Source organism: Hevea brasiliensis, chromosome 11 (assembly GCF_030052815.1).
Source record: "Hevea brasiliensis isolate MT/VB/25A 57/8 chromosome 11, ASM3005281v1, whole genome shotgun sequence".
Classification (NCBI taxonomy): Eukaryota; Viridiplantae; Streptophyta; class Magnoliopsida; order Malpighiales; family Euphorbiaceae; genus Hevea; species Hevea brasiliensis.
The window spans coordinates 66,695,212-66,716,477 of NC_079503.1; the positions used below are offsets into that span (position 1 = coordinate 66,695,212).

The window sequence follows — 21,266 nt, forward strand, 5'->3', positions numbered from 1 at the left end:
CTGGCTAAAAAGCCATCACTGCCTAGTCCATCAGTCTCCTCAGGACTGCCAGATCTGTTCAAAGACCTTCTCAAATCAGTCCCAAAAGAAGAGCTTCGCCGACAACTTTTCAGCGCACTTCAAGAAGACGACAAAGAAGCCAGCTCGAAAGTATCCACTTCAAAAGTAAAAGATGCTGCTGAGTGCTCTAAATCGCGCCGAAAGGAAGACAGCGACAGTGACACAGACATGGACAATCAGTGCTGGGAAGACAGCCAAGACCCTTATGAAATGGCAAAGACAAAAGAAGTTATGAATAGTGAAACGTTTAAAATAAGAGTCGGACGGCATAAAAACAGTGAAATAATGAAATTAAAGGTAAAATAAAGGGTTCGAAAGATTTGACAGGGTTTCAGGCGGATTTGGAACCAAAGATTCAATCGGAATGAATAGAGGCGACATTTGGGATGTTTTAAAGTTGCTTTTGATTGAAGGAAAACTTATTAGCTGCGTTTTCCGAGCCACTAGGATCATTTTAGTGGCAAAGAAAATGGCAAAAGCCAAACAAATCATGAATAGCAAGCGCTAAAAAAAATGATCAGTCAATTTAAAAACACTAAAATAATTATGTTAAAGGTAAAATAAAGGGTTTGGAAACATATGAAAAGGTTTCATACTTATCTGGAGCCAAGGGTTGATTGGGGTGAGATCTTAGATCACTAGGCAAATTCAACATTTCTATTTGGTGGCTGTTTTGGGGGAGGTAAAACCAAACCAACCCAGAAAATTCTCAAACTTCATAGGGGTGCTTTGTAGACGAAATTAAGCTTAGAAATCAAATTTGCTGTAAAAATTCTACCGTTTACTTGGTGAACCAAATTTAGCACCTATTAGGCCAATTTGGAGTCCAAAACTTCAAGGTGCTTTCTGGAACCTCTAGACTTGATTTTCCCTACTAAAACTATGTCTTGTTGCTGCTCTTAAAACAGTTTTACAAAAACAGCAAGCTAATTCGACTCCTATTTCACTTGATTGCTCTAGAGCTTGTTGTCTTCATTTCTTGCTTCAAGTGTCATAACAAACCCTTATTCCACACGTTGTGCTTGAGTTTGTGCTTGAACATATATTAAAATTTGATTTAAACTTGCTGGAATTGCATTAGTTCTGACAAGAACTTGGTAAGCAAGCTTGAGTGGAAAAAGGCATTGAGTGGCAAGAACTCCAGGAGGGTAAAAGCCTATAAACTGAGTACAAACACTTGAGTGACCAAAAATTGAGTGAATTTGTGAGGTTGTTTTCTGTTTTACTAACTTTTTTGTGCAGGTGTTAAAAATGTCACAAGAACAAACTAGTGGACTTAATATGGATAATCCTTTTTACCAACAAGCACTTGTTCAACATTTGGAAAGAATTGGTAGACAATTGAGCAACCTAGCTGACCGAATTGAAAGAATTGAGCAGAATAGTGGGAATGGTAGACAAAACATAAATGAAGGGCAGAACAGGGCTAGGGGATCTAGAGTGAACAATGCACCACCTACAGATGATTGGGGGGATGAAAATGATGATGATTCTGATGAAGAGGATGACCAGCACTCTGCTGCACATGATGACCACTATAGACCGAGAGGGATGAGAGGTAATAGGGGTGGAAGAGGTGGAGGCAGAAACTTGAGAAGAGGTAATATGGAGGAAGCAAGAGGGAGAGGGAGAGTGGATGGTAACATTAGTGGGATCAAAATGAAAATTCCACCATTCCAAGGCAAAGCCAATCCGGATGCATATTTGGAGTGGGAGAGGAAGGTGGATCTCATTTTTTATTGTCACAATTATAGTGAGGAAAAGAAGGTGAAACTTGCAGTAGTTGAGTTTACAGATTATGCCATAGTTTGGTGGGATCAATTGCTCACTAAAAGAAGGAGAAATGGGATGAGGGGTGTTGAAACTTGGGATGAGATGAAGCAAATCATGAGGGACAGATTTGTACCTCAACATTACTATAGGGAGTTGCACCAAAGGTTGCAAGGGCTGGTGCAAGGAAACAAAAGTGTGGAAGAATATTTCAAGGAGATGGAGATGGCTATGATAAGAGCCAATGTAGAGGAGGATAGGGAAGCCACTATGGCTAGGTTCCTAAAGGGACTGAATCTTGATATTGCCAACATAGTGGAGCTACAACACTATGTAGAGCTTGATGACATGTTAAATATCGCAATCAGGATAGAAAAACAACTAAAGAAGAAGAAAGCATTCAAGATGGGTGTAGGTATGAATTCGAGCAACAATGCTCCATGGAAACCGAATTGGAAGAAGGACGAAACTTATGATTCCAAGGCTGTTTCTAAGGAAAAGAAAGAGGAGACTAGGGGTGGAGTAAAGCCTAGTGTGACTGAGAAAGGCAAGGGACAGAATACCTCTAGTGGAAGAACTAGGGATATCCAATGTTTTAGGTGCCTAGGGAAGGGACATTATGCATCTCAATGTCCTAACAAGAGGGTGATGGTGATGAGGCAGAATGGGGAGATCGAATCAGAAGATGATGATGTTGATGATGATGCTAGTGAGAGTATGCCTCCTTTGGAGGAAGCTAGTGATGTAGAGCATGCCGTCGGAGGTAATATTCTGGTGGTTAGGCGTGCACTAAGTGCACAAGCAAAGGAAGAAGAGGGAGATGCACTACAAAGGGAAAATATTTTCCACACTAGATGGTTGGTGAATGGTAAAACTTGTAGCATAATTGTAGATAGTGGTAGTCGTGTGAATGTTGCCAGCACACTCATGGTTGCGAAGCTTGGCATGCGCACCATGAAGCATCCTAGACCATACAAGTTGCAATGGCTGAATGAATGTGGGGAAATTAAGGTGAACAAGCAAGTGATGTTGGCTTTTTCTATTGGAAGGTATAAGGATGAGGTGTTGTGTGATGTGGTGCCAATGCATGCTGGACATATTTTGCTAGGGAGACCATGGCAATATGATAGGAAGGTGGTGCATGATGGATTTAGGAATAGGTACTCCTTTGATCATGATGGATAAAGGGTTACCTTGGCAGCATTATCACCCGCACAAGCTTTTGAAGATCAATTAAGGATAAAACAGACCATGAATGAGCAACAACAAAGAGAGGCCGAGCTAAGAGTGCAAAAAGAGAAAGAAAGAAAAGAAAGAGAGGAAAAAGTAAGAGGGAAAAATGAGGAAGAGAAAGAGAAGAGAGAAAATTCCAAAAGAGCGAAACCAAAAGGAAAGGGCTTGGGGCAAAAGGAGAGAGTTGTGAGAAGAGTGGAGAGAATAAAGTCAGTTTGCTAGCAAAAGCCAAGGATGTGAGGACTGCATATTTTTCTAGTATGCCAATGGCTTTGCTAATTTGTAAGGGAGCTTACACCAATGTTTCTAACCTTAACCAATCCATTCCTAGTTGTGCTTTGCACTTGTTGCAGGAGTTTGAGGATGTCTTCCCTGAAGAAATACCTAATGGGCTACCACCCATTAGAGGCATAGGGCACCAAATAGATTTTGTGCCTGGAGCTGTAATCCCAAATAGGCCAGCCTATAGGACCAATCCGGAAGAGGCTAAGGAACTTCAAAGACAAGTGGAGGAGCTTCTAGCAAAAGGCCATGTTAGGGAGAGCATGAGCCCATGTGCCGTACCTGTTCTTTTGGTGCCAAAAAAAGATGGGAGCATGCGCATGTGTGTGGATTGTAGAGCAATCAACAAAATCACTGTAAAGTATAGACATCCCATACCTAGACTTGATGATATGCTTGATGAGTTGCATGGTGCATGCATATTTTCTAAAATTGACTTAAAGAGTGGTTATCACCAAATTCGCATGAAATTAGGATCTGAATGGAAAACTGCCTTTAAGACTCAATATGGACTATATGAATGGTTAGTCATGCCATTTGGTTTGACCAATGCACCTAGTACATTTATGAGGCTTATGAACCATGTGTTGCGTGCTTTCCTAGGAAAATTTGTTGTAGTGTATTTTGATGATATCCTAGTATATAGCCAAAATATGCATGATCATTTGCTGCACTTGAGACAAGTCTTTGAGGTATTGAGAAAAGAGTACTTGTATGCCAATCTTAAGAAATGCACTTTCTATATGGACAAAGTTATTTTCTTAGGATTTGTGGTGAGTGGCAAGGGAATTGAGGTTGATGAGGACAAGGTAAGAGCCATTAGAGAGTGGCCTACGCCTAAGTCCGTGAGTGATGTGAGGAGCTTCCATGGGTTGGCTAGTTTTTATCGGAGATTTGTAAAGGACTACAGTACCATAGCCTTACCCTTGAATGAAGTTGTAAAAAAGAATGTGGGATTCAAGTGGGGGGAAGAACAAGAGAATGCATTTAATTCACTCAAGGAGAAATTGTGTTCTGCACCTTTACTTGCTTTGCCTGATTTTTCTAAAACTTTTGAGATTGAATGTGATGCCTCTGGAGTGGGTATTGGAGCTGTTTTGAAGCAGGAAAGGTGATGAGGAACCGGTTACACCAATTGCACATCAAGGGCCAATAACTAGAGCAATGGCTAAGAAGCTTCAAGGCTTGGTGCATAAGCACATCACCAAGTCCAACCTTTTGCAAGTATTCGGTTGGGACATGGAAGAGAGAAGCCAACCTTGCTGTACATTTCTTTGCATATTTGAGGAGCCAAGAGACCAAGTGGCATCCGTCCAAGTTGGCATACATGTGGCAGCCACGTCAGCAAGTCCATCCTAGTTGGCATCCAATGTGGCGTCCAAGGGGAGTGCCTAAATGGCAGCACAATTGGCAGCCCATCTCCACCTACCTTTTGAGGATGCTTTTGTCCATTTTGCAAAGATTGGAAGCCATAACTTTGTCCAAGAGCTCCAGCCATGCTTCAACCTTTTATAGGAAAAGCAAAGTTACTACTTTCAGCTTCAAGACAAAACATCTCTTTTCAGATTGTCTTTCAATTGTAGCTGCCAAATCTGACCTTCCTATTAATGTTTGAACTTTGTATCTATTTTTAAGGAGAGATTGGTCTATTAACCAAGACTTGCACATGTCTCATGGTTGTTGAAATGTCTTGACAACACCAACCCATATTTCTGCCTTCTTTTGTTTCATTTTGGTATCAGAATTCATATGGTAAATTTTTGAGCAAAATTGCTGGAGCTTGCTTCAAAAGTTCTTCTTAGAACTCTCTCTATTTTTCTTAGCAAATTCTTGCCTTGATTTGTTAAGTTTTATTATATGTTCAAGGTTGTTCATCAGCATAGGTGAATTGGTCTTGTTCTTGGCTGTCTTTCTTGGGAATTATATTTTCAGTTCTCCATCTTCAAGGTGAAGGGTTGAAGGTTCAAGGGAGTTTCTTGGCTTGTTTTGAAGACGGTCCTTTGGTCTTTCTTCTTAGTTGAATCAGTTACTAAAGGTAGAAACCGTATCATTTGGTATCAGAGCTTAGGCTCTCTTCAAAACAGGTTGGTCATCCATTTTGTTGTGTTCTTGTTTTTTTCCTTTCTCCTTTTTTTTTTCTTCCTTGTGTTTCAGCCTTGAAGGTTCTTCAAGTCCTTGTGTTTTCTGGTGTTTTTAAGAAAATCTGAACATATTCTTGGCTTAGTAGTGAGTTAACACTCAATACTACTAATCTTAGGGTATATTAGAGTCTTTCTTGCATCTGTCCTTGTTTCCCTAGTTTTGTCACATTTGTGTTGTTTTCTACCTTAAACCTTTTCTTCACAACCTGGTTATTTGCATCTTTGTGGCTTGTGAAGTGTGTTGTTGAAGTGTTTATTGCTGGATGTGTTGAGTGTATCTGTTGTGTGGTTACATGATATAAAAAAAAAAAAAAGAACAAAAAGAAAGAAGAAAAAAAAAGGGGGTTATAAAAAAAAAAAGGGTGCTAAAGTGTATGTTTGAGAGCTGGAAAATAAGTTCAACATTTCTATTTGGTGGCTGTTTTGGGGGAGGTAAAACTAAACCAACCCAGAAAATTCTAAAACTTCATAGGGGTGCTTTGTAGACAAAATTAAGCTTAGAAATCAAATTTGGTGTAAAAATTCTACCGTTTACTTGGTGAACCAAATTTAGCACCTATTAGGCCAATTTGGAGTCCAAAACTTCAAGGTGCTTTCTGGAACCTCTAGACTTGATTTTCCCTACTAAAACTATGTCTTGTTGCTGCTCTTAAAATAGTTTTACAAAAATAGCAAGCTAATTCGACTCCTATTTCACTTGATTGCTCTAGAGCTTGGTGTCTTCATTTCTTGCTTCAAGTGTCATAACAAACCCTTATTCCACACGTTTGGCTTAAAATTTGATTTAAACTTGCTGGAATTGCATTAGTTCTGACAAGAACTTGGTAAGCAAGCTTGAGTGGAAAAAGGCATTGAGTGGCAAGAACTCCAGGAGGGTAAAAGCCTATAAACTGAGTACAAACACTTGAGTGACCAAAAATTGAGTGAATTTGTGAGGTTGTTTTCTGTTTACTAACTTTTTTGTGCAGGTGTTAAAAATGTCACAAGAACAAACTAGTGGACTTAATATGGATAATCCTTTTTGCCAACAAGCACTTGTTCAACATTTGGAAAGAATTGGTAGACAATTGAGCAACCTAGCTGACCGAATTGAAAGAATTGAGCAGAATAGTGGGAATGGTAGACAAAACACAAATGAGGGGCAGAATAGGGCTAGGGGATCTAGAGTGAACAATGCACCACCATAGGGGATCTGATGAAGAGGATGACCAGCACTCTGCTGCACATGATGACCACCATAGACCGAGAGGGATGAGAGGTAATAGGGGTGGAAGAGGTGGAGGCAGAAACTTGAGAAGAGGTAATATGGAGGAAGCAAGAGGGAGAGGGAGAGTGGATGGTAACATTAGTGGGATCAAAATGAAAATTCCGCCATTCCAAGGCAAAGCCAATCCGGATGCATATTTGGAGTGGGAGAGGAAGGTGGATCTCATTTTTTATTGTCACAATTATAGTGAGGAAAAGAAGGTGAAGCTTGCAGTAGTTGAGTTTACAGATTATGCCATAGTTTGGTGGGATCAATTGCTCACTAAAAGAAGGAGAAATGGGATGAGGGGTGTTGAAACTTGGGATGAGATGAAGCAAATCATGAGGGACAGATTTGTACCTCAACATTACTATAGGGAGTTGCACCAAAGGTTGCAAGGGCTGGTGCAGGGAAACAAAAGTGTGGAAGAATATTTCAAGGAGATGGAGATGGCTATGATAAGAGCCAATGTAGAGGTGGATAGGGAAGCCACTATGGCTAGGTTCCTAAAGGGGCTGAATCTTGATATTGCCAACATAGTGGAGCTACAACACTATGTAGAGCTTGATGACATGTTAAATATGGCAATCAAGATAGAAAAACAACTAAATAGGAAGAAAGCATTCAAAATGGGTGTAGGTATGAATTTGGGCAACAATGCTCCATGGAAACCGAATTGGAAGAAGGGTGAAACTAGTGATTCCAAGGCTATTTCTAAGGAAAAGAAAGAGGAGACTAGGGGTGGAGAAAAGCCTAGTGTGACTGAGAAAGGCAATGGACAGAATACCTCTAGTGGGAGAACTAGGGATATCAAATGTTTTAGGTGCCTAGGGAAGGGACATTATGCATCTCAATGTCCTAACAAGAGGGTGATGGTGATGAGGCCGAATGGAGAGATCGAATCAGAAGATGATGATGTTGATGATGATGATGCTAGTGAGAGTATGCCTCCTTTGGAGGAAGCTAGTGATGTAGAGCATGCCGTGGGAGGAAATATTCTGGTGGTTAGGCGTGCACTAAGTGCACAAGCAAAGGAAGAAGAGGGAGATGCACTGCAAAGGGAAAATATTTTCCACACTAGATGCTTGGTGAATGGTAAAACTTGTAGCATGATTGTAGATAGTGGTAGTTGTGTGAATGTTGCCAGCACACTCATGGTTGCGAAGCTTGGCATGCGCACCATCAAGCATCCTAGACTATACAAGTTGCAATGGCTGAATGACTGTGGGGAAATTAAGGTGAACAAGCAAGTGATGTTGGCTTTTTCTATTGGAAGGTATAAGGATGAGGTGTTGTGTGATGTGGTGCCAATGCATGCTGGACATATTTTGCTAGGGAGACCATGGCAATATGATAGGAAGGTAGTGCATGATGGATTTAGGAATAGGTACTCCTTTGATCATGATGGACGAAGGGTTACTTTAGCAGCATTATCACCCGCACAAGCTTTTGAAGATCAATTAAGGATAAAACAGTCCATGAATGAGCAACAACAAAGAGAGGCCGAGCTAAGAGTGCAAAAAGAGAAAGAAAGAAAAGAAAGAGAGGAAAAAGTAAGAGGGAAAAATGAGGAAGAGAAAGAGAAGAGAGAAAATACCAAAAGAGTGAACCAAAAGGAAAGGGCTCGGGGCAAAAGGAGAGTTGTGAGAAGAGTGGAGAGAATAAAGTCAGTTTGCTAGCAAAAGCCAAGGATGTGAGGACTGCATATTTTTTCTAGTATGCCAATGGCTTTGCTAATTTGTAAGGGAGCTAACACCAATGTTTCTAACCCTGACCAATCCATTCCTAGTTGTGCTTTGTCCTTATTGCAGGAGTTTGAGGATGTCTTCCCTGAAGAAATACCTAATGGGCTACCACCAATTCGAGGCATAGAGCACCAAATAGATTTTGTGCCTGGAGCTGTAATCCCAAATAGGCCAGCCTATAGAACCAATCCGGAAGAGGCTAAGGAACTTCAAAGACAAGTGGAGGAGCTTCTAGCAAAAGGCCATGTTAGGGAGAGCATGAGCCCATGTGCCGTACCCGTTCTTTTGGTGCCTAAGAAAGATGGGAGCATGCGCATGTGTGTGGATTGTAGAGCAATCAACAAAATCACTGTAAAGTATAGACATCCCGTACCTAGACTTGATGATATGCTTGATGAGTTGCATGGTGCATGCATATTTTCTAAAATTGACTTAAAGAGTGGTTATCACCAAATTCGCATGAAATTAGGAGATGAATGGAAAACTGCCTTTAAGACTCAATATGGACTATATGAATGGTTAGTCATGCCATTTGGCTTGACCAATGCACCTAGTACATTTATGAGGCTTATGAACCATGTGTTGCGTGCTTTCCTAGGAAAATTTGTTGTAGTGTATTTTGATGATATCCTAGTATATAGCCAAAATATCCATGATCATTTGCTGCACTTGAGACAAGTCTTTGAGGTGTTGAGAAAAGAGCACTTGTATGCCAATCTTAAGAAATGCACTTTTTGTATGGACAAAGTTATTTTCTTAGGATTTGTGGTTAGTGTCAAGGTAATTTATGTTGATGAGGAAAAGGTAATAGACATTAGAGAGTGGCCTACACCTAAGTCGGTGATTGATTTGAGGAGCTTCCATGGGTTGTTTAGTTTTATAGGAGATTTGTAAAGGACTTCAGTACCATAGCCTCACCCTTGAATGAAGTTGTAAAAAAAAAAGTGGGATTCAAGTGGGGTGAAGAACAAGAGCATGCATTTAATTCACTTAAGGAGAAATTGTGTTCTGCACCTTTACTTTGATTTACCTGAATTTTCTAAAACTTTTGAGATTGAATATGATGCCTCTAGAGTGGGTATTGGAGCTGTTTTGAAGCAGGAAAGGAGACCGATTGCCTACTTCAGTGAGAAGCTAAGTGGGGCTACATTGAACTACTCCACTTATGACAAAGAGTTGTATGCTCTGGTGCGTGCACTTGAGACTTGGCAACACTACTTGTGGCGAAGGAGTTTGTCATTCATAGTGACCATGAGTCACTCAAGTACTTAAAGGGGCAGAACAAGCTCAACAAGCGCCATGCCAAGTGGAGTGAATTCATTGAAGGTTTCCCATATGTGATTCAATACAAGCAAGGCAAAGAGAATGTGGTGGCTGATGCACTTTCAAGGAGGTACACTTTACTTTCCATGCTTGACGCTAGACTTTTAGGCTTCGAACATGTGAAAGAAATGTATGCTAATGATAATGACTTTGGGAAAGTGTTTGCCTTTTGTGAACATGCTGCATATGATAAATTCTATAGGCATAATGGTTTCTTGTTTAGGGAAAATAAATTATGTGTGCCTAAATGCTCAATTAGAGAGTTGCTTGTTAAAGAATCACATGCTGGTGGTTTAATGGGACATTTTGGGGTTGCAAAGACCTTAGAAATTTTAAAGGAACATTTTTATTGGCCACACATGAAGAGGGATGTAGAGAGAGTGTGTGCTAGATGTGTGGCTTGCATGAAGGCAAAGTCCAAAGTAAGGCCGCATGGTCTATACATGCCATTGAGTGTTCCTAGTGAACCTTGGGTAGATTTATCCATGGATTTCATTTTGGGTTTACCTAGGACAAAGAAAGGCCATGATAGTATTTTTGTTGTTGTTGATCGTTTTTCCAAGATGGCTCATTTCATACCATGTCACAAGACTGACGATGCATCTTACATTGCTTCTTTGTTCTTTAGGGAGATAGTTAGATTGCATGGCATTCCTAGAACAATTGTTAGTGATAGGGATGTCAAATTTCTAAGCCATTTTTGGAAAGTCTTGTGGGGAAAATTAGGAACAAAACTTTGTTTCTCCACCACTTGCCATCCACAAACGGATGGGCAAACAGAAGTTGTCAATAGGACCGTGGGCACTCTTCTACGTGCAATGATTAAACAAAACTTGAAAGCTTGGGAGGAGTGCATACCATTCATAGAATTTGCATACAACAGGTCTATGCATTCATCTACTGGTTATTCACCCTTTGAACTTGTATATGGTTTTAATCCACTAACTCCTTTAGATTTGTTGCCTTTGCCTACTAATGAGCTTGCTAGTTTAGATGGCAAAAGGAAAGCTGAAATGGTGAAACAAATGCATCAAAAAGCAAAGCAACAAATGGAGAAAGTGAATGAGAGGAGGGCAGCCCAAGCTAACAAGGGAAGAAAGAAGATGGTGTTCCAACCTGGTGATCTTGTATGGGTTCATTTGAGAAAGGAGAGGTTTCCTACACAAAGGAAATCAAAACTTCAGCCTAAGAGTGATGGACCTTTTGAAGTGCTAGAGAGAATTAATGACAATGCATACAAGATAAACCTTCCAGGTGAGTATGGTGTAAGTGCTACATTTAATGTGACTGATCTTGCTCCTTTCTATGCAGATGATGACAATTCGAGGACGAATTCTTTCGAAGAGGGAGAGGATGATGAGGAACCGGTTGCACCAATTGCACATCAAGGGCCAATAACTAGAGCAATGGCTAAGAAGCTTCAAGGCTTGGTGCATAAGCACATCACCAAGTCCAACCTCTTGCAAGTATTCGGTTTGGACATGGAAGAGAGAAGCCAACCTTGCTGTACATTTCTTTGCATATTTGAGGAGCCAAGAGACCAAGACATTTCAACAACCTTGGGACATGTGCAAGTCCTGGTTAATACACCAATCTCTCCAAAAATAGATACAAAGTTCAAACATTAATAGAAAAGTCAGATTTGGCAGCCTACAAATGAGAGACAATCTGAAAAGAGATGTTTTGTCTTGAAGTTGAAAGTAGTAACTTTGTTTTTCCTATAAATAGTTGAAGCATGGCTGGAGCTCTTGGACAAAGTTATGGCTTTCAATCTTTGCAAAATGGACAAAAGCATCTTCAAAAAGTTGGTGGAGATGGGCTGCCAATTGTGCTGCCAACAAGGCACTCCACATGGACGCCACATTGGACGCCAACTAGGATGGATTTGCTGAGGTGGCTGCCACATGTATGCCAACTTGGCGGATGCCACTTGGACTCTTGGCTCCTCAAATATGCAAAGGAATGTACAGCAAGGTTGGCTTCCCTCTTCCAAGTCCAAACCGAATACTTGCAAGAGGTTGGACTTGGTGATGTGCTTATGCACCAAGCCTTGAAGCTTCTTAGCCATTGCTCTAGTTATTGGCCCTTGGTGTGGAATTGGTGCAACCAGTTCCTCATCACAAAATCAAGGAACCGGAATGATTTTGCACCGTTCCGAACAGATTTGGAACTGAAGGTTCCAGTGGGGCGAATTGAGGCGAGATTTTAGATCGCTGGGCAACTGATGGAAGTTCTACCTGAAATTTAGTATCCTGTTCATTTGGGACGCAGCTAAGGTGATCGTAAAGTTCGAAAGAATTATGGGCAGGTTCGCTGCCAGTTAGCTAAAACAGCCCCTAAAACAAGTTTTAAGGGAAGCCAGGGTTGAAGGTGACATCTCAGAAAGCTAAAACAGGATATTTAAGGATTACTTTATGACAAAAATAAAAGTTAATTGATATGCTATCGAGGGTACTGAGGCAAGAGATCCTTTTGGTGTTAATGAAATGGCAAAGACTAAAGAAGTTATGAATAGTGAAACGTTTAAAATAAGAGTCGGACGGCATAAAAACAGTGAAATAATGACATTAAAGGTAAAATAAAGGGTTCGAAAGATTTGACAGTGTTTCAGGCGGATTTGGAACCAAAGATTCGATCGGAATAAATAGAGGCGACATTTGGGATGTTTTGAAGCTGCTTTTGTGATGAGCACTCCTAGGATGCCAAGAAACACAACATCTAAATATTGGAACCAAGATCTTTAATCATCCAAACAAGGCAGAATTTCAGATTGAAAACCCAAGTGTCAATACACAAATAGTAACAAGCTAAAGCATATTGATCATCAAAATAAGACTAGCAAGGGGTTCATGCTGCTAGAATCCAAGTTCTTTCAAGAAACATGGAAGAAACATAGAAGAAACTCAAGCTCCAGCAATGGAGTTCTCTCCCTAATACTCACACTTAAACTAGAAAAATGAAGGCTGCCCATACAATCTGAATATCTTGGGTTATATATAGCATCTCTAAAACCCTAAAAGTGTGCCAACATGGCTAAAAAGACAAAAATAAAAGGCTCCTCAATCAGATGGGGCGTTTCCATAGGGGGGGGACCATTTGGGACCACTTGCTTTATGACAGCCCTTTATGTAGTGGGGACCATAAGTTGGCAGCAACACTTTAGGTGGTAGCAGCCTTTTTTTAATGTAGTGGGGACCAACAAAAGGTATCAGCACATGGCAAATCCAAATAAGCATAAGAAGCTCCTCCAATCCACTTGGCCAAATGGTCTTGTGCCAAGTCATCGATGTGGCGAAGTCACGATGTGGCGCCACTTGTCAAGTCTCCCATGCCAACTTGTGTGAGAATGATCCACCTAGATTCCAACAATATGCAAGAAAGTCCAACATGGCAATTTTGATCCCCCTTGTGCTCACAATGCTCCAACACCAATGCTTGCAGCTCTCTAGCTCTGGCTCTAGTGATGGGTCCTCTAAATAATGGCATAGGCACTGGTGCTTCTTCATCATCCCCTCCTCCTTTGAAAGAATTCGTCCTCGAATTTGGTCCTGCATCAATGCAAGGGGAAAGATCGATAATGTTAAAAGAATTCCTAACACCATACTAACCATGTAAATAAATCTTGTATGCAATTTTTTTGATCCTTTCTAGCACTTTGAATGGACCATCACACCTTGGCTGTAATTTCGACTTTCTTAGGTTTGGAAACCGCTCTTTCCTTAAATGCACCCAAACAAAGTCACCTGGTTCAAACACAAGAGGCTTTCGGCCTTTATTAGCATGAGTAGCATATTGTGCATTTTTCTTTTCAATTTGTAACCTAGCTTGCTCATGCAATTTCCTAACCAAATCTGCTTTCTTTTTACCATCAAGACTATTAATATGATCAACAGGTAAAGGCAACAAGTCTAATGGTGTCAATGGATTCAAACCATACACAATTTGAAATGGTGAAAATCCGGTAGAAGAATGCACTACTCTGTTATAAGCAAACTCAACAAAAGGAATGCAATCTTCCCAAGATTTCAAATTTTGTTTAACCATCACATGCAATAAAGTAGTTAAGCTTCTATTCACTACTTCGCTTGTCCATCACCTGGGATGACAAGTAGTTGAGAACAACAGTTTAGTACCTAACTTACCCCACAACACCCTCCAAAAGTGACTTAGGAACTTAACATCTCTATCACTTACTATAGTCCTAGGTATGCCATGTAACCTGACTATCTCCTTAAAGAACAAATTGGCTATGTATGTGGCATCATCTGTTTTGTGACACGGTATGAAGTGTGCCATCTTAGAAAATCTATCAACAACCACAAATATAGAATCATGACCTCTCCTAGACCTAGGCAAACCCAAAATAAAATCCATAGAAATATCAGTCCAAGGTTCCTTAGGAACAGGCAAGGGTGTGTAAAGACCATTTGGCATTACTCTAGACTTTGCTTTCTTACATTCAACACACCTAGAACACATTCGATCAACATCTTTCCTCATATGTGGCCAAAAGAAGTGTTCTTGCAATATGTTTAAAGTCTTAGCAACACCAAAATGTCCCATCAAACCACCACTATGTGACTCCAAAACAAGCAAGTCTCGCATAGAGCATTTAGGCACACAAAATTTATTCTCCTTAAACAAGTATCCATCATGCCTATAAAATTTCTGAAATGCACTTTTCTCACAAGCAGCATATACATTACAAAAATCTGCATCATCAACATACAATTCTTTCATGAACTCAAAACCAAGCAATTTAGCATCAAGTGTAGACAAAAGTGCATGTCTCCTAGAAAGTGCATCAGCTACAACATTCTCTTTTCCTTGCTTGTATTTAATCACATATGGAAATGACTCCAAAAATTCAATCCACTTAGCATGCCTTCTACTCAACTTATTTTGACTCTTAATATGCTTCAATGATTCATGATCTGAATGTATGACAAACTCTTTAGGCCACAAATAATGTTGCCAAGTTTCCAAGGCCCTAACTAATGCATACATCTCCTTATCATAAGTAGAGTAATTCAAGGCAGCTCCATGCAATTTCTCACTAAAATATGCTATTGGTCGTTTCTCTTGCATGAGAACTGCACCAATTCCTACACCACTTGCGTCACATTCAATCTCAAAAGTTTTATCAAAATCGCAAACTCAACAAGGGTGCAGAACACAATCTATCTTTAAGTTCAGAAAATGCATGTTCATGTTTCTTTTTCCACTCAAATGCAACATTCTTTTTCACCAATTCATTCAAAGGAGCAGCAATTGTACTAAAATTAGGCACAAATCGCCTATAGAAACTAGCCAATCCATGGAAACTCCTAACCTCAGACACATTCTTAGGATTTGGCCAATCTCTAATGGCTTTGATTTTCTCTTCATCAACCTGTACACCTTTACTACTTACAACAAAACCAAGAAAAACAACCTTATCCAAGCAAAATGAACACTTTTTCGCATTCGCATACAAATTCTCATTTCTCAACACATCAAAAACAAGTCTCAAGTGATGCAAATGCTCGTCTATGTTACTGCTGTAAATCAAAATGTCATCAAAATACACAACAACAAATTTTCCAATGAAATTCCTCAACACATGATTCATCAAACGCATAAAAGTGCTAGGAGCATTTGTGAGCCCAAATGGCATCACCATCCATTCATACAAGCCATATTTAGTTTTGAAAGCAGTTTTCCACTCATCACCAATTTTCATTCTTATTTGGTGGTAACCACTTTTCAAATCTATCTTAGAAAACACACTTGCACCATGCAACTCATCAAGCATATCATCAACGCGACCGATACGGTGTCTATCCTTTACAGTGATTTTAAAGATGGCATTACAATCCACACAAATGAGATAACTAGCATCCATCTTAGGAACTATCAACACAGTAACAGCACATGGGCTCATGCTCTCCCTAACATAGCCCTTCTCCATAAGCTCCTCCACTTGCCTTTGTAACTCCTTTGTTTCTTTAGGATTTGTTCTATATGCTGGTCTATTCGGTATTTGTGCTCCAGGTACCAAGTCGATCTGGTGCTCAATCCCTCTGATAGGTGGCAATCCTGGTGGCAACTCATTCGGGAAGACATCTTCATATTCCTGTATAAGAGACAAAGCATCACTAGGCAAATGTGAATCAAGGTCAGTAACACATAAATTAACCTCCTTGTACATAAGTACACAAAGAGGTCTTCCTGAATGTAAAGCCTCTCTAACTTCTCTTTCCTTCACATACAAACTCATTCTTTTCTCTCCACTCTCCTTTTGCCTCGAGCTTTCCTTTTTCTCATTTGTTCTCATTTTCTTTTCTTTTGTTTCTCTTTTTCTCTCTTTTTCTTCTCTCTTCTCTTTCTTTTCACTCTCATCCAGCTCGGCCTCTCTAAGTTTTTCTCTCCAAGTTTCTTTCTTTTCTTCAATGGATCTAAGAATCCTCATTTGATCTTCATGCACTTGACCTGGTGTCATAGGAAGCAATGAGTATGTTCGACCTTCCTTAGTGACCGTGTACCTGTTCTTCCTACCATCATGCACAACACTTCTATCATACTGCCATGGACGGCCCAACAAAAGATGCGTAGCAACCATAGGCACAACATCACAAAGTACCTCATCATTATACTTGCCAATGGTGAATGGCACAACCACCTGTTTGTAACCCTCAACTTCCCACAATCATTCAACCATTGCAAGCCATATGGTTTTGGATGTGTAGTAGTAGGCAAACCCAACTTGTCCACCAAGAGTGAACTAGCCACATTACAACAGCTCCCACCATCTACAATCACACTACACAACTTGTCATTCACCAAGCACCTAGTATGGAAGATGTTCTCCCTTTGCATTTCATCACCACACTCCATACTCACTTGTGCACTTAGTGTGCGCATGGTGACAAGGATATTGCCATCCATAGGTGGCTGATCTCCCTCATCGTAGCAATCATCCTCATGCTCATCAACATTATCAGATTCTTCCTCCCTTTCCTCTTCACTTTCTAACTCTCCATTTTCCCTAACAACCATCACTCTTTTATTTGGACATTGTGAGGCATAATGTCCATTTCCCAAACACTTAAAACACTTCAATTCTCTAGTCCTAGTAGGAACTCCCTTGTTCTTCTCCTCTACTTTCTCCTTTCCTTTCCATTCTTCTTTCTTGAATTTGGGAACTTCTTTCTCCACCCTTGAAGGAGCAGACCAATTCGACTTCCAATTACTCCTAGGAGCTGAATGGTTGGCTGGTGCATATCTAGCCACATTCTTCCTTTTTAGTTGCTTCTCCACTTTAAGTGCCATTTGTAGCATATCCTCCACCTCCACACAAGGTTGTAGCTCCACAATATTAGCAATTTCAGGATTTAACCCATTCAAAAAGCGAACCATTGTAGCTTCCCGATCCTCCTCAACATCAGCTCTAATCAACGCTATCTCCATGGCCTTGTAGTATTCTTCGACACTTTTAGTACCTTGAGTGAGTTTTTGTAATTGAGACATGATTTGGCTGCAAGAAAACGAAGTTAGTAGAAATGGCTCACCCTCTCAAGTGTTTAGCTCAAGTGTTTTCGCACAAATTTCAGGCTCTTACCCTCTTCTGGCACTCACACACTCTTGCCTTTTACCACTCAAGAGTTTGCTTCCCTTGTTCCTTTGGGAACTAAAATTCACAAACAAGCACAAATACTTGCTAATTTTATCAAAATAATCAACAAACGAAACTGGAAGAAACGAAATTGCAATAACCAGAGAGTGTGACACTAGAGCCAAAGAAATGGAAGACGCCAAAGTAGAAGCAAATGTGAACGAAATGGTATGATTTTTGAAAACTGTATGAGAGACAACCCAACAGAATGATATCAAGCTCAAACTTCCAATTTCATAGCCAACTTTGCACAAATACCAGCAGTTCACACAATTAACAAAAAATATGCAACAATTTTGGTTCACCACACAAACGAATATATTTTGATCTGAAATTTGGTATACATAGGCATCCCAATACTGACTAACTACTGGTAAAATTTCAGGAGTTTCTGGATGAGTTTACTAGGTGAACGAAATTTGACTAGGTCTGCCGCAAAATTTTGGTTCGGTAGGCAAACAATGTCACAAAACCCTGAAAATTGACACAAAAGCTACTGAGATGGAGTATAATCAGCCTGCAAAATTTCGGAGCTTTCTGGGTTGGTTTGGTGTGTTAACTCAATTTGATCAGGTTTGCCGCAAATTTTGGTTCGGTAGGCAAACAATGTCACAAAACCCTGAAAATTGACAAAAAAGCTACTGAGATGGAGTATAATCAGCCTGCAAAATTTCGAAGCTTTCTGGGTTGGTTTGGTGTGTTAACTCAATTTGATCAGGTTTGCCGCAAATTTTGGTTCGATAGGCAAACAGTGGAATTTTCACATCAAATATGGCATGTGATGTGTCTAGTAATACCCAAAGTTGTTGGTAGATTATCAGGCTCAAATTCAATGTTTAACTCCACAATTCACAATTTCATCACTTATGTCAGCTTGTCAATTTTTTTTTTTTTCAGCACAACACAACTCAGCTTACAATCCAATCTCCTTTTCTTTTTTTTTTTCTTTTTTTTTTTATACTGATGCAAAGGATAAAAATTGCAGAATCAAATACTGATACCACTCAAGTATTTTGGCAATCCAAATCAAGCTCTACCCACTAGCACACAGGCACATCCCAAGCATTAATTACCCAATTTAACATACTCAGACTTGATATCATATAACTCAAGAGGCAAATAGCTAGTGTCAAAGATAGGTTTCAGCTTGATTAACTCTAATCCTACAGACAAGCTCAAAGAAAACAAGATGAACAAGAGATTTAATCTAAGATTAAGCAAAATCCTACACTAAAATTAAGACTACCAAGTTTCAGCCAGCAAGAGTTCAAACAAAAAAAAAAGAAAAAAATCAGTACCCTAAAATGCAGATTTGATTTGGCTACAAAGAACAAGGCACTAGATGATGAAACTAATAGATATCTAAAGGTCCTACAATGGCTGACTATTATAGTTAACCAAACAGAAAAGAAAAAGAAGTTTTAATGGATAAATACCTTGTTAGATGCCAAGGCTCTGATACCAAAATGATGAGCACTCCTAGGATGCCAAGAAACACAACATCTAAATATTGGAACCAAGATCTTTAATCATCCAAACAAGGCAGAATTTCAGATTGAAAACCCAAGTGTCAATACACAAATAGTAACAAGCTAAAGCATATTGATCATCAAAATAAGACTAGCAAGGGGTTCATGCTGCTAGAATCCAAGTTCTTTCAAGAAACATGGAAGAAACATAGAAGAAACTCAAGCTCCAGCAATGGAGTTCTCTCCCTAATACTCACACTTAAACTAGAAAAATGAAGGCTGCCCATACAATCTGAATATCTTGGGTTATATATAGCATCTCTAAAACCCTAAAAGTGTGCCAACATGGCTAAAAAGACAAAAATAAAAGGCTCCTCAATCAGATGGGGCGTTTCCATAGGGGGGGGACCATTTGGGACCACTTGCTTTATGACAGCCCTTTATGTAGTGGGGACCATAAGTTGGCGAGAACACTTTAGGTGGTAGCACCTTTTTAATGTAGTGGGGACCAACAAAAGGTATCAGCACATGGCAAATCCAAATAAGCATAAGAAGCTCCTCCAATCCACTTGGCCAAATGGTCTTGTGCCAAGTCATGCTGATGTGGCGAAGTCACGCTGATGTGGCGCCACTTGTCAAGTCTCCCATGCCAACTTGTGTGAGAATGATCCACCTAGATTCCAACAATATGCAAGAAAGTCCAACATGGCAATTTTGATCCCCCTTGTGCTCACAATGCTCCAACACCAATGCTTGCAGCTCTCTAGCTCTGGCTCTGGTGATGGGTCCTCTAAATAATGGCATAGGCACTGGTGCTTCTTCATCATTTTGACTGAAGGAAAACTTATTAGCTGCGTTTTCCGAGCCACTAGGATCATTTTAGTGGCAAAGAAAATGGCAAAAGCCAAACAAATCATGAATAGCAAGCGCTCAAAAAAATGATCAGTCAATTTAAAAACACTAAAATAATTATATTAAAGGTAAAATAAAGGGTCTGGAAACATATGAAAAGGTTTCATACTGATCTGGAGCCAAGGGTTGATTGGGGTGAGATCTTAGATCACTAGGCAAATCATGTAATTTTGGTGTGAAATTTAATATGGAGTCCATTTGGGACGCAACTGTGGCGATTGCATAGTTCGAACGAATTTTGGGCAGGATTGATGAGCATTCAGTAAAACCGCCCCTAAAACACGGTTTAAGGAAAGATTGGGTTAGGACATGAAGATCACATTTCTGGAAGCTAAAACAAGTTATTTGGGATATTTTAAGATTGTTTTTGATGAAAATAAAAGTTAATTCATGTGCTATCGAAGGCACTAAGGTCGCACATCGTTTAGGCGGCAACGACACGATAAAAGACTGAACACGTTACGAATAGTAAAAAAGAAGAGTTAGAAAACTTAAAAACGGTGAAATAATGATATGAAAGCCAAAGTAAAGGATTTGACAAGGTTTTAAATGGATTTGGAACCAAGTTCAATTAGGCGAATTGAGGCGAGATTTTGGCTCGCCAGGCAAATGATGTAATTTTGACGAAATTTAATACGGGTCCATTTGGGACGCAGCTAAAGTCATTCTAAAGTTGGAACAAATTCCATGTCAGTTTGACTGGCTCACTAAAGCAGCCCCCAAAGCGTGTGTTATAGAAAATCAGGTTCGGACTTGAAGATCGCGTTTGCAGGAGCTGGAAAAAGGTTATTTGGGATATCTTAAGGTTGTTGCTTTTGACCAAAATAAAACTCATTACATGTGCTTTTCGGGCCACTAGGATCATTTTGGCGGCAAAGAAACGAGAAAAACTAAAGAAATTATGTACAGCAAGCGCATAAAATCGTGATCAGGCAATTTAAAAAGCACTGAAATAATGATATCAAAGGCAAAATCAAGGAACCGGAATGATTTTGCACCGTTCCGAACAGATTTGGAACTGAAGGTTCCAGTGGGGCGTATTGAGGCGAGATTTTAGATCGCTGGGCAACCGATGGAAGTTCTACCTGAAATTTAGTATCATGTTCATTTGGGACGCAGCTAAGGTGATCGTAAAGTTCGAAAGAATTATGGGCAGGTTCGCTGCCAGTTAGCTAAAACAGCCCCTAAAACAAGTTTTAAGGGAAGCCAAGGTTGAAGGTGACATCTCAGAAAGCTAAAACAGGATATTTAAGGATTACTTGATGACAAAAATAAAAGTTAACTGATATGCTATCGAGGGTACTGAGGCAACAGATCTTTTTGGTGGTAATGAAATGGCAAAGACTAAAGAAGTTATGAATAGTGAAACGTTTAAAATAAGAGTCGGAGGGCATAAAAACAGTGAAATAATGACATTAAAGGTAAAATAAA

General features: G+C 39.9%; 1 protein-coding gene across 1 annotated transcript; it reads left to right on the top strand.

Annotated features, from left to right (window-relative positions):
- Positions 1-6,659: 6,659 nt before the first annotated feature.
- On the top strand, positions 6,660-9,371 carry LOC131170258 (uncharacterized). The gene is made up of 2 exons (XM_058129316.1): positions 6,660-8,246; positions 8,478-9,371. The coding sequence occupies exons 1-2, from the start codon at positions 6,660-6,662 to the stop codon at positions 9,369-9,371; spliced, it is 2,481 nt and encodes an 826-aa protein (XP_057985299.1).
- The last annotated feature ends 11,895 nt before the right edge of the window (positions 9,372-21,266 follow it).